A 12,520-nucleotide genomic window follows, 5' to 3' on the forward strand; every position below is an offset into this window, starting at 1 on the left:
TCATTGTTCACAAAGATATTAAATAATGTAGGACCCAAAACACTTCTCTGAGGAACTCTACTCAAAATATGTGTAGAGGAAGAACCAATATGGTTACCAGAGTCATCAAACAACTGAACACATTGAGATTGCAGCTAAAGAAAATCAAGGATCCAGAGCAGGGGCTTCTCTTGAAGCTTGACTGCACTTAATTCAATTGCAAGTTTCTTGTGACAAACCTTGTCAAAAGCCTTAGAAAAGTCAAGCAGAATCATGTCTGCAGGCACCTCTATATCAAATTAAATAAAAAACAAGTTTTTTTTAACTGCAAGTAAGAAGTAACATTAAAACTTTAAACGAACAGAAATAATTCCGTATGTGAAAGGAGTTGTCCCCTCCTCAATGACCTGCTCTTTACGCTAATGTTTGACTCTTTTTCACAACTCTACTTTTTTTAAAACAATAAAAAACTTTATTATGGTGTTCTAAAATAAATGGAATCAATTTTCTGAAAAGATTGGTGACAGCATGGATTGGGGAGTAAGTTAGGGTCTAGTAGGGCTGTGACATTTGGGGAAAATATCCTTAGTGCAGGAATTGGAAGTGAAAATCAACTATCTGTTGTTGTTTTACCCATCTCCTTAAGAAAAGTTACCTGGCTCTTCTTCTCCCAAAACGTAGTATATGTGTGCATCTATGCCTTTAAGGGTAGTATTTGTATAGTTCAGTGTAAGAAATTAATCCTTATAAACAAAGTGGAACTCGAATCTGCATGCTGTTATTGATGAAAATTGAGCAAGGGTGCCAATTGGGAGGGGGGTTAATCTCCCTTCCCCATTTTGTTTAGAAAAATACCTTTATTGGTATTTTAATTGAAATACATCAAAATAACAATAAAATTGCCCATTCCTCAATTTTGAAAACTCATATCCCTCCTCCTCTTGCATTTCCGTAAATGGATCCTCTGTTATTGAACAACATAAGAAGCATTTAAATTGAGTTGAATTATTGTTTGTTTGTTCAAATAGACTTGCTTTGCTTTTCTCTAAACAAGACTTTTGGTTAGATTCTGTAATCTTTCAATTTGGAAAAATTGTAATTTTGAATTTGTTTTTATTTATAGTTGAAAAAAGAATAGCAAAATAAGTTTTAAAACTAATAGGGCTTTGGAGTCAGTTATACCGACTCCATCTCCAGTTACAGTTCCAAAATTTTGTATACAGGGTATATGAACTACCAAGCAGTCCTTTCACCCCTTTGACTTTCCAAAAAATATCATTGGATTTTCGGAAATTCATTGACCTCCTCTGTAACCAAATCTTCTTGTCAGTTAAAAACTAATCATCCCAAATAAAATTCTTAATTCTATTGATGGGTTTTGGGAAGTTTGGGTACTTGAGTTGCCTATCCCCAGCAGTTTAAGACCTATAGGCCGACTGGTACCAATACGGTTCTTCACGCTCATTCCCATTTTTTGATGACTTCATAGTGAATTAATAATCACTGTTCAATAAAGAAATATCAATAGATGCCTTACAATCTTTCTATCTACGTGTCAAGGTAGGTTAGAATTCAGGATTGCAGTGTAAGTATTTGGAATATTTGCCATGCAGCAGAGGCTTTAAGAGAAATAGTCTCCACTCTCAGTGGCTGAAAATCAAAAAAGACATGCTGGATGGTGTCATTGGTTGAGAAACAACCCTGGCATAGAGGGTAGTGATAAAGTTCCTGATCAAATTATAAACTATTGAGAAGAAGGGCACCTAATTTCAGACAGTAATATAGCACTGTGTTTAATCTAGTATGAAAAGGAGGTAAAATCAAATTACTGTGATTAACATTTGATCTTCGCCTAATAATATCATGTGAATTAAGGTCAGAGGGAGGGCTTGGGTTTAACAAAGAAGCCTTGGCTGCCAGTAAATCAGCAGTATTATTACATTTGACGCCTTTATGGCCTGAAACATGTTGGAAATAAATCTAGTTGCCTTTAGTCTGAAGGTTCAGGCTAACTCTGACTTCAACTCCTGAAACTTTAAACATAATTGCCCTACTCTAAGATGTAATGCTTCCCTTTTTGCTATAGATGATGTGATGCTATTAGCAATCAATCCTCCTCTTTTGATAAGTTGATACATAAGATTTGTCCATTCCCAGAGAAAGCTCCTACTGTCAAATCTTCTGCTTGGTTTCTTTGTGGCTGAAAAGGGAAGCAAAAACACAATTTCCACCTGCTCGACTTCATTGCTTGACTTCATTCTATTGAGCTGTGCGAAGCATTACATTAGGATTATCTATATCCTCCAATGATGTTTTTAACTCGGGCAATCTTTTGACCACCTTATAAGTACTTCCCCAGCAAGTCGGTAAATTTTCACGTGTTTTTCAAGTTTCATTTCAAGCGGTAGAATTGTTTTTTTTTAGAATTGCATTTTTCAAAAGTGATGCAAATAATCGAATAAATTGTTTCTGTAGTAGCACTGTAGCATTTCCACTGAGTAATTCATTCCACCTGGTGGTGCTAAGGATCTTACTAGGATTACTAGTCATTACTTACTAGTCATTCTGGTCAGTTTGTATTATTTTTCTATATTTTAGGAACTCCAAGATTTAGGGAGGGATCCACCTGCACAATGTTCAGCAGGGCCAGTTGGTGATGACTGTAAGTGGTTCTTTTTTATATCTCTTCTTCTCTGTACTACTAAAATTTATGTCACTTAGTTTTATGTTAAGGAGGCGGAACCAAGATGACTTCTTTTGTGTGAAGGGGATCAGAGAATACTTGCTCTTTGTTGATTTTTAGGCAGCATTTTCAAAGAAGGAAGGGGTCTGCAGATAGCTCTGGGGCCCCAACCCCACTGTGTTTGCGAGATTAATCATATATGCAAAAATTAAGTCTTGGTGTATTTTTCCATTAGCAAACAAGTAAAATATTTAGAATTTTTTAGTAAAAGTTTTACTTGTGCAAAAGAAAAAGCGGCCATAACTATTTTACTTGTACAGATGAAAAAGAAAGTTTTCAATTCATAAATGATTATTTCCAAATTTGTAGTTTTAGAATACAGTATCCACCCTGTTTTGTCTAATCGCATGAGCATCTAATCGAAACTTCCAGAGTCCACCCAACAGCGAAAATGTATTTTCGCAAAAATACATGGGGGTCTCCCCATGTATTTTTTTATGCATGTCATTTAAAGCTTTTGCTACATTTGTGAGATACAAAGTAGTATCAAGATAGAATGTAATTCCCTAATGAAAATATGCTCAAATTTTTAAATTAATGATAATGTCTCGGTCTAATGCTATATTTCTTACAGTTCAACCGTAGGGAAGATATGATTAATTTATCAATAATAATGAAAATGAAGAAAGAATTCATTCACAAGGTTTAAACTTGCCAAAAAGTATTAAATATTCAATTTTGCCTGATTTGTGGAATTGTATTTCAGAGAGCCTTCGAGCAGCTAAGCACCTATGACTATTTAAAAGTAAAGTAAAACGGAATTTGCTAGGAAAGAGTTCAAAGTTGTTTTATACTAGTATGAAACATATTTATTATTATAGAATATGCTGATAGGTTGTTATGCAATTTGACTTTTTTGCATGTAACTCTAGGGTACATTGTTAAATTCTCAGTGGCAGCTTTGATTGGAATATTTTAAGGTCAAATAGCTGTCACCGAATATATCTCAAAAGTTGCTTTGGAGCAACGGTGTCACTTCATGTAAATGTAGGAGGAGGGGCAAATGTATTTTTCAAGATCTGGGAGACGGGGCATTTTCTGCTAAGAATACCCGAGAAAGGTATTTTTCAATGAAAATACAAAAAGAAAATTCCCCCCCCATTGACGCCCCTGTTTGGAGCCAATATTTTGGCATTTATATTTCAAGCGGGGTTATTTGAAGTGTGAAATGAGGAAAGCTACTGCAAATAATGCTCAAGTTTGGTATAAATAATGCAAACTTTTTTAGATATCAACTCCGCTTCATTTATTCAGAAGCTGAGTTATCAAAAATATATATAACATGGAGTTAACTATCGATAATATCATATCTATAATATCTAAAATGTCTATATATATACATATATATATATATATATATATATATATATATATATATATATATATATATATATATATATATATATATATATATATATATATATATATATATATATATATATATATATATCTATATATATAAAAATAAGTTGTCTGTCTGTGGATGTGTGGATCAGGTGACGTCACCTGAAAAAACTGGATCAGGTGACGTCAAAACTGAAAAAACTAAAAAAAGGCAAAAACTACAAAAAAAACTAAAAACTAATAAAAAAAATAAAAAAGCTAAAAAACTAAAAAAACTAAAAAAAGGCAAAAACTACAAAAAAAACTAAAAACTAATAAAAAAGCTAAAAAACTAAAAAAACTAAAAAAAGGCAAAAACTACAAAAAAAACTAAAAACTAATAAAAAAAATAAAAAAGCTAAAAAACTAAAAAAACTAAAAAAACTAAAAAAAGATAAAAAACTAAAAAAACTAAAAACTAAAAAAAACTAAAAAAAAAGGAAAAAACTGAAAAATAAGCTAAAATAAAGGTAAAAACCAATAAAAAACTAAAAAAAAAAACTGAAAAAACTAAAAAAAGGCAAAAACTACAAAAAAAAACTAAAAACTAATAAAAAAAGTAAAAAAGCTAAAAAACTAAAAAAACTAAAAAAACTAAAAAAAGGTAAAAAACTAAAAAAAATAAAAATAAAAAAAAACTAAAAAAAAGGAAAAAACTGAAAAATAAGCTAAAATAAAGGTAAAAACCAATAAAAAACTAAAAAGAAAAAAAGGAAAAAACTAAAAAAAATTTTCATCTAAAAAACTAAAAAAAACTAAAAAAGGTAAAAACTAAAAGAAGACCAGGACACAACTACAACGGGGACACCGGGGGAAACAGGGGGATATAAATGAAAAACTAATAAAAAAAGTAAAAAAGCTAAAAAACTAAAAAAACTAAAAAAACTAAAAAAAGGTAAAAAACTAAAAAAAATAAAAAATAAAAAAAAACTAAAAAAAAGGAAAAAACTGAAAAATAAGCTAAAATAAAGGTAAAAACCAATAAAAAACTAAAAAGAAAAAAAGGAAAAAACTAAAAAAAATTTTCATCTAAAAAACTAAAAAAAACTAAAAAAGGTAAAAACTAAAAGAAGACCAGGACATAAGTAAAAAAAAAAACTATCTATATATATAAAAATAAGTTGTCTGTGGATCTGTGGATCGTGGATCAGGTGACGTCACCTGAAAAAACTGGATCAGGTGACGTCAAAACTGAAAAAACTAAAAAAAGGCACTAAAAAAAGGCAAAAACTACAAAAAAAACTAAAAACTAATAAAAAAGCTAAAAAACTAAAAAAACTAAAAAAAAGGCAAAAACTACAAAAAAACTAAAAACTAATAAAAAAAATAAAAAAGCTAAAAAACTAAAAAAACTAAAAAAAGTAAAAAACTAAAAAAACTAAAAACTAAAAAAAACTAAAAAAAAGGAAAAAACTGAAAAATAAGCTAAAATAAAGGTAAAAACCAATAAAAAAACTAAAAAAAAAAACAGAAAAAACTAAAAAAAAGGCAAAAACTACAAAAAAACTAAAAACTAATAAAAAAGTAAAAAAGCTAAAAAACTAAAAAAACTAAAAAAACTAAAAAAAACTAAAAAATCTAAAAATCTAAATAAACTAAAAAAGAAAAAAAAGGAAAAAAATAAAGGAGAAAAACAAAACTAAAAAACGAAGAGTCGGTAAACCTGACAATCTATTTATATGCAAAGGACAATGGGACAGCAAAGAATGTTGTATATTCGCAAGTTTTACGTAGTTTAAAACCATATATATATATCTATCTATATTCACAGGTGGGACATAGGGACACAACTACAATGGCGCGTAACTATTATGGCGCGTAACGACTTACGCGCGCGGGGGGGCTTGGGGGGGGCGCGAAGCGCCCCCACCAACTAGGTGTTGGGGTGGCGCGAAGCGCCACCCCAACAGCTAGTATATATATATATATATATATATATATATATATATATATATATATATATATATATATATATACAAACTGTTAAAATATCTGTGATATCTAAAAAGCCGAGTTTTTAGAAGTTCGCTCTTATCAATAGAGCAATTTAGCCAGTATTAATAGCTGGTTGCCAAACTCTGGAATCTAACGTATAGTCTTTTTAATCTACTATTCTGTGCCATTTGTATCCTTTTCCTTTTGTTTTTTACCCTTGAAGTGCATTCTCTTTGTTTATGGTAACCTCTCTGATGTCTTGTACTCTTTCCTAAATTGTACTCTCTGTACCCTTCCGGGTTTTGCAGCCTTGACTCGTTTCAGCCCAAAATTGATTCTTTACTTTTGTTAAGTCGTCACAATGACATTTTTACCGATGCCGTGATATAACTGGCAATGATTTAAGCCAATTAGATTTTTAATAGAATTTTTTGGTTGTCTAAAAAATTATGTTAAGATTCTGATCGGCTCAAATTAGCTGTGGCTAAATTTCGGTATCAGTAAAAATTTTGTGAATGAGCGTTTACAGAATTACGTCATGCTAGAATTTCAATAAAAATTTTTGGCGTTGCTATAAAGTGCGTATACCAATACTAAATATTACATCCATATAATATGCTAGTTATAGCATAAAGCCTAAACTATTAATAAAGAGATAAGAAATAGAAGTGTTCTTAGCAACGGTTATACACAATTATTTCATTGTCGCCAGGCCTTCTAAAACTTAGTGCCCTTTCGATGCGCAGAAGATAACAGCTGTTTCCCCCCTTATTTTTCTGAAATTCAGTTTGCAAAACTGTTGACAACTCTGTTACCCCATCCTAATATTTAGGTGATGTTGGAGGGGGGATGATGGCACATATTGTATTTTAAGACAGAAAACGGTATGTATATTCTATACAATTGACTAAATTTGGAACAATCAACATAACGTGAACAATCTTTTCTAGACCAATAAGGAGAGGAATCTAACCCCTCCCCTCATTACCCTTATTGTGCCTGGGGCTATTTGAGATTCAACTAATGAAATCCCCATTTTGTTAGTTCGTTTTCCCTTTCTTATTAAATCTTTAAAGAAACAATATCATTCTAGCCTATATGCTAGTATAGGATGTTCGAGCAGAGTAAAATAAAGCTCATTAGCTTAGACTGAAAGCGAAATGTGTATTTCAATATGAGCTAATAGGCTAAGCGCCGGCTTAAAAGATCCAAAATATATTGTCTGATATATTTATTTTGGTACAATAAGATGTCTCCAAACAAATTTTAAAAAGTTTAATCTTAAAACTTCTTCTAGCCTAAACATACAACACCCACGGGGAGGCAGATAAGGATCCCTCTCCCCAATTTTGTTCTGAAGCACCCCCTCCCGCGCCTCCATTGTGTTGAAGAAGCTACCTCTACTCTCTAGGAAAAACCTGAAGATCAAAGTTCATTTTATGCTCATTTAAAGAATTCCTTGACACCCCACTCTTGCCCCTTCAAAGGTTAGATCTGTCTGTACATATGAATGTAGTAATTTAACAGGGATCAATCTGCATAAGCTTTCACGAGAAAAATGTTTTTTAAGCCTTGCCTAAGAAACTATACCCATATGAACGTGTGTCCGAAACATCGAGAAACTGATGGCCTAAAAATTCAACTTTTTAGTGATTTCGACTCCTCTCCTTGAGGGAAAATCCTTTAATGCCCCCTTCTTAAGCCGCAAGGTTAGGCTTATTCGTACCTTGTGGATTTTCTTGTATTTAACCGTGTACGCTGACTAAAGGATACATTGTTTTTTTGCTTTCAAACGAAATTTTCTTCTGTAATAAGCAGAAAAATCCTTAAATCTATGTCAAACAAGATTGTTCTAGTTCAAAATATGTCTCTAAGCTTATAAATTTTAGTGGCATGTCAAGCGTCTCTGGGAAGAGTGTCTTGCCAGATTATAGTATCTTTAATGAACCGTGTCTTGCCACATAAACCTTTCATTTGTCTTCTTTTAAACCAATATCGCTTCCAAACTGGCTCGGGCTCTTTTTTTGTGTCTTTTGACCAGTCTATTTGTCAGTTTTTTTTGAAATATTTGAGAATAAACTAGATAAGAGTATAATCACGATTGTAAGACATGGCTTTATACGTAGAAATCCTAGATTATTACTGCTTGACTGTTGGGTTTGATTTGCTTGCCCCTAATTGTACATGTTTTCACAAGAGGTGGACTATGATATTTTTTTTTTTTGTAGGAGGAGGTATGTAATGCTTCTAAAGGTCAGTTTCTGAGAGATTGAAATGAGTATAGGTATTAGGATGTTTTTCATGGGGATGTGGAATCAAATTCTTCTAAAAATGCGGTTTTAAGGCCCAAGTATAAAGACACAAAACTTTCAGAGGAGCTGTAGAAAAGTGTATTCCTCTGCTATAATTTTTCTTGGAATGGGTTTCCATCCCCCCCCCCCCCAATCCCTTTTTTGTAACTACACGCGTGCTATACACTTGATTGTATTCTATTTTGTACTTTTCGTTGTAAAAAATTGGAATGTTTCATAAACATATATATATATATATATATATATATATATATATATATATATATATATATATATATATATATATATATATATATATATATATATATATATATATATATATATATATATATATATATATATATATATATATATATATATATATATATATATATATAATATATATATATATATATATATATATATATATATATATATATATATATATATATATATATATATATATATATATATATATATATATATATATATATATATATATATATATATATATATATATATATATGTATATATATATATATATATATATATATATATATATATATATGGTATTGTGTAATGTATATGAAAATGCTATTTAGCATAAAAATAAGCATTCGTAACGTATTTTTTATTTCAGTATTCCATTGGCAGGCAACTATCATGGGTCCGGTAAGTTTTCTTTTTTTTTGGTTTGCCCTGTTTTTTTCTTTATTGTTTTTTTCATATCATTTTTTTGTGTCGCAAAATTAGAAACACTTAAGCACAAAAAAAAAAAAAAAAAATGTGTTCCATTATTGACGTATCACTTTGGATTGGGGTCAACTTCAAAAACAATTTTTAGTAAGCCATAATGCAATCAATCAGCAAATTTTGTTGTATATCTTCATCTATTCGGGGGAGGATTACGGCCGGCCTTAAAAAGAAGCTATTCAGGTCCTGTTGTAACTAAGGTGTTTTGCTGGGTTTTGTTGCATTACCTGACTTTCTACAGAAACAACTTGTATTGTTTCAGTAAATAGATATAACTGAAATCTTAGTTAGACTTGTTAAATGATGCAAACTGGTTCTCTATGAAATGTTTTCTCCAACTGTCCTAAATAGAGAGAAACAATTTAGAAAATATGTAGCCTAGTTGTTGGTTAAGTAATGGCTAAAGTACCTTTTTATTCTGTGACCCAGTACCAAAATGGTATGAATCTCCCCCCCCCCAAAAAAAGATCTAGGTTAAACCACTCTTCCTGTATCGCGAAGACTGGAGACTCATTGTCAATGCCCTAGGCTCCTCTGGAGGCACAGAAGGGTCTAAAGTCTGAGATAAACAACTCTTCCTATGTCAAATGCAGCAAGTTACTTTTCATAAAACTAAATTTCAGACAAAAGAGACTTGAGCTGCAAAAGAAAGTTAGGTTTTTTATCTGATTATAGAATCTTTATATATCTTCTCAAATTTGTTAACATAACCTGTATTATTAAAACATAAAAATGAAGCTAAAAAAAAACACAATAGCACAGTGAATCAAGTAAGAAAGAAAGCCTCAGAATAAGACTGTTACTGACAAAACACAAACTAAAACTAAAAAAAAATATATATACGAAAATATTTCAGGAATTTTAAGACAAAAGTAATTGAAATAGAAAAAAAAACAACAGTCTCTTGGTAGCCAAATCAAAGACATAGTCAGTGCATTTGTTTGGATAACGAAGAGGAAAGGGGGGGGGATACTGAATCATTTTGTTAAAAGCTTATTTAGGTGTAACAAATGTAAATGGGGGTAATTACTAATACTCCACATTCCTACTAAGTTTTAACTGAGGATTTTGCCCTTTCTGATCTTACTGAAAATATTATCTTTTAAACCAAATACAATTCTTTAAACCAAATCTTTTAAACCGTATACATTCAACCTATAAGCAATATGAGAAAGAATCGTCTAAGATGTCAATTGTTTCCCTTAAATCGCAATTTAATTTTTTACCATAAAGATGAGGAGGCAGTGGGGCAGGGTCATTTTCAGGGGTGGCTCGAAGCACCCAGGCCAGGGGGGTGAGATCCATTAATTTAAATGACTCCTAGGTCACATTTTACAACTCCTTAGAATTTATTATACATTAATCCTTTATCATTTATACTTATCTGTGGAGACGAACAGGAAGCTAAAACAGAATGCCTCATGTTTAAATGCGTAACTATGAACAACTATATTTGTATGGCTACATTGAAAGACCTCTTCTTCAAAGTGGACCACCGCTGGACTATCTTGTTTAGGTCAATGGCATCGGCGAGGTACTTCTCATTCGCCAACAACATGAGGGAATCAAACAGTTCCTGGTAACGAACTGTAGTAAGGAGTGACCCGGCTCAATAGTAACCAAAACTCTAAAAAATGGAATTTTACATGAATAGCTATATCAAAAGAATCGCATTTTCATGCTGATTTTAAATATATAAGTTTAATCAAGTTTAGTCTTACCCATCAAAAGTTACGAGAAAATTTGCCTTATTTTAGAAAATAGGGGGAAACAACCCCTAAAAGTAATAGAATCTTAACGAAAATCACACCATAAGATTCAGCGTATCAGAGACCCTATTGTAGAAGTTTCAAGCTCCTATCTACAAAAATGTGGAATTTTGTATTTTTTGCCAGAAGGCAGATCACGGATGCCTGTTTATTTGTTTGGTTTTTGTTTTTTTTCCAGGGGTGATCGTATCGACCCAGTGGTCCTAGAATCTTGCTAGAGGGCTCATTCTAACGGAAATGAAAAGTTCTAGTTCCCTTTTTAAGTGACCAAAAAATTGGAGGGCACCTAGGCCCCCCTCCCACGCTAATTATTTTCCCAAAGTCACCAGATCAAAAATTTGAGATGGCCATTTTATTCAGCGTAGTCAAAAAACCTTATAACTATGTCTTTGGGGACGACTTACTCCCCCACAGTCCCCGCGGGAGGGGCCACAAGTTACAAACTTTGACCTGTGCTTACATATAGTAATGGTTATTTGGAAGTGCACATCGTTTTCAGGGAGATTTTTAGGCTGGGGGGGGGGGGTGATAAGAGGGGGATATGTCGGGGGAACTTTCCTTGGAGGAATTTGTCATAGGGGAAGAAAATTTTCATGAGGGAGCGCAGGATCTTCTAGCATTATTTAAAAAAAAACAATGAAAACATAACTATGAAAAAGTTTTTTCAACTGAAAGTAAGGAGAAGCATTAAAACTTAAAACGAACAGAAATTATTACGCATATGATGGGCTCATCTCCTCCTAATACCTCGCTCTTTACGCTAAACTATTTTTAGTAATTTCAACTATTTATTCTACGGCTTTTGTGATTCAGGGGTCATTCTTAAGAAATTGGGACAAAATTTAAGCTTTAGTGTAAAGAGCGAGGTACTGACGAGGGGGTGAACTCCTTCATATACGTAATAAAAACACGAGAATACAGAAGTTCGTTACGTAAGCTAATTTGTAAGTTACGTATATCTTTTACTAATAAAGACATTCGTAAAAAAATTAAAAGTTCTAGTTGCCTTTTTAAGTAACCAAAAAATGCGAGGGCAACTAGGCCTCCTCCCCCGCTCCTTTTTTTTCTCAAAGTTATTCGATCAAAACTATGAGAAAGTCATTTAGCAAAAAAATAAAAAATATGCAAATTTCGTTTTAATCATTCATCTGCGGAGAGCCAAAATCAAAACATGCATTGATTCAAAAACGTTCAGAAATTAAATGAAAAAAACAAGTTTTTTTAACGGAAAGCAAGGAGCGACATTAAAACTTAAAACGAACAGAAATTACTTCGTATATGAAAGAGGATGCTTTCTCATCAACGCCCCGCTCTTTACGCTAAAGTTTTTTTTTACTGTTTTAAAAAGTAGAGTTAAGAGAAAGAGTCAAACTTTAGCGTAAAGAGCGGGGCGTTGATGAGGATGCATCCCCTTTCATATACGAAGTAATTTCTGTTCGTTTTAAGTTTTAATGTCGCTCCTTACTTTCCGTTAAAAAAACTTGTTTTTTTATTTAATCTAGTCAAGAATCAACCATGGCAGTTCTAAGCAAACTCTTAACAAACTTGAGCTCTTTCTTAAGCTCCTACTGAGTTCTTCCTTGGTTTGGAAACAACTTTGTTGCTTGATCAGTAACTGCAACTGAAGCCCTTCCCTTTTAAAGGAGGGACCAAAATGGCTGAAAATT

At 32.0% G+C, this 12,520-nt stretch overlaps 1 protein-coding gene across 1 annotated transcript in view; it reads left to right on the top strand.

Annotated features, from left to right (window-relative positions):
- Window positions 1–12,520, top strand: part of LOC136031656 (ubiquitin-conjugating enzyme E2-17 kDa) — a 46,697-nt gene that overhangs the window by 11,412 nt on the left and 22,765 nt on the right. Inside the window, exons 2-3 of the mRNA XM_065711326.1 lie at window positions 2,578–2,641; window positions 8,972–9,003. Of these exons, the coding sequence (XP_065567398.1) occupies window positions 2,578–2,641; window positions 8,972–9,003 (96 nt within the window). The remainder of the gene's footprint in view (window positions 1–2,577; window positions 2,642–8,971; window positions 9,004–12,520) is intronic.

The sequence above is a fragment of the Artemia franciscana genome, chromosome 10 (assembly GCF_032884065.1).
Source record: "Artemia franciscana chromosome 10, ASM3288406v1, whole genome shotgun sequence".
Lineage (NCBI taxonomy): Eukaryota > Metazoa > Arthropoda > Branchiopoda > Anostraca > Artemiidae > Artemia > Artemia franciscana.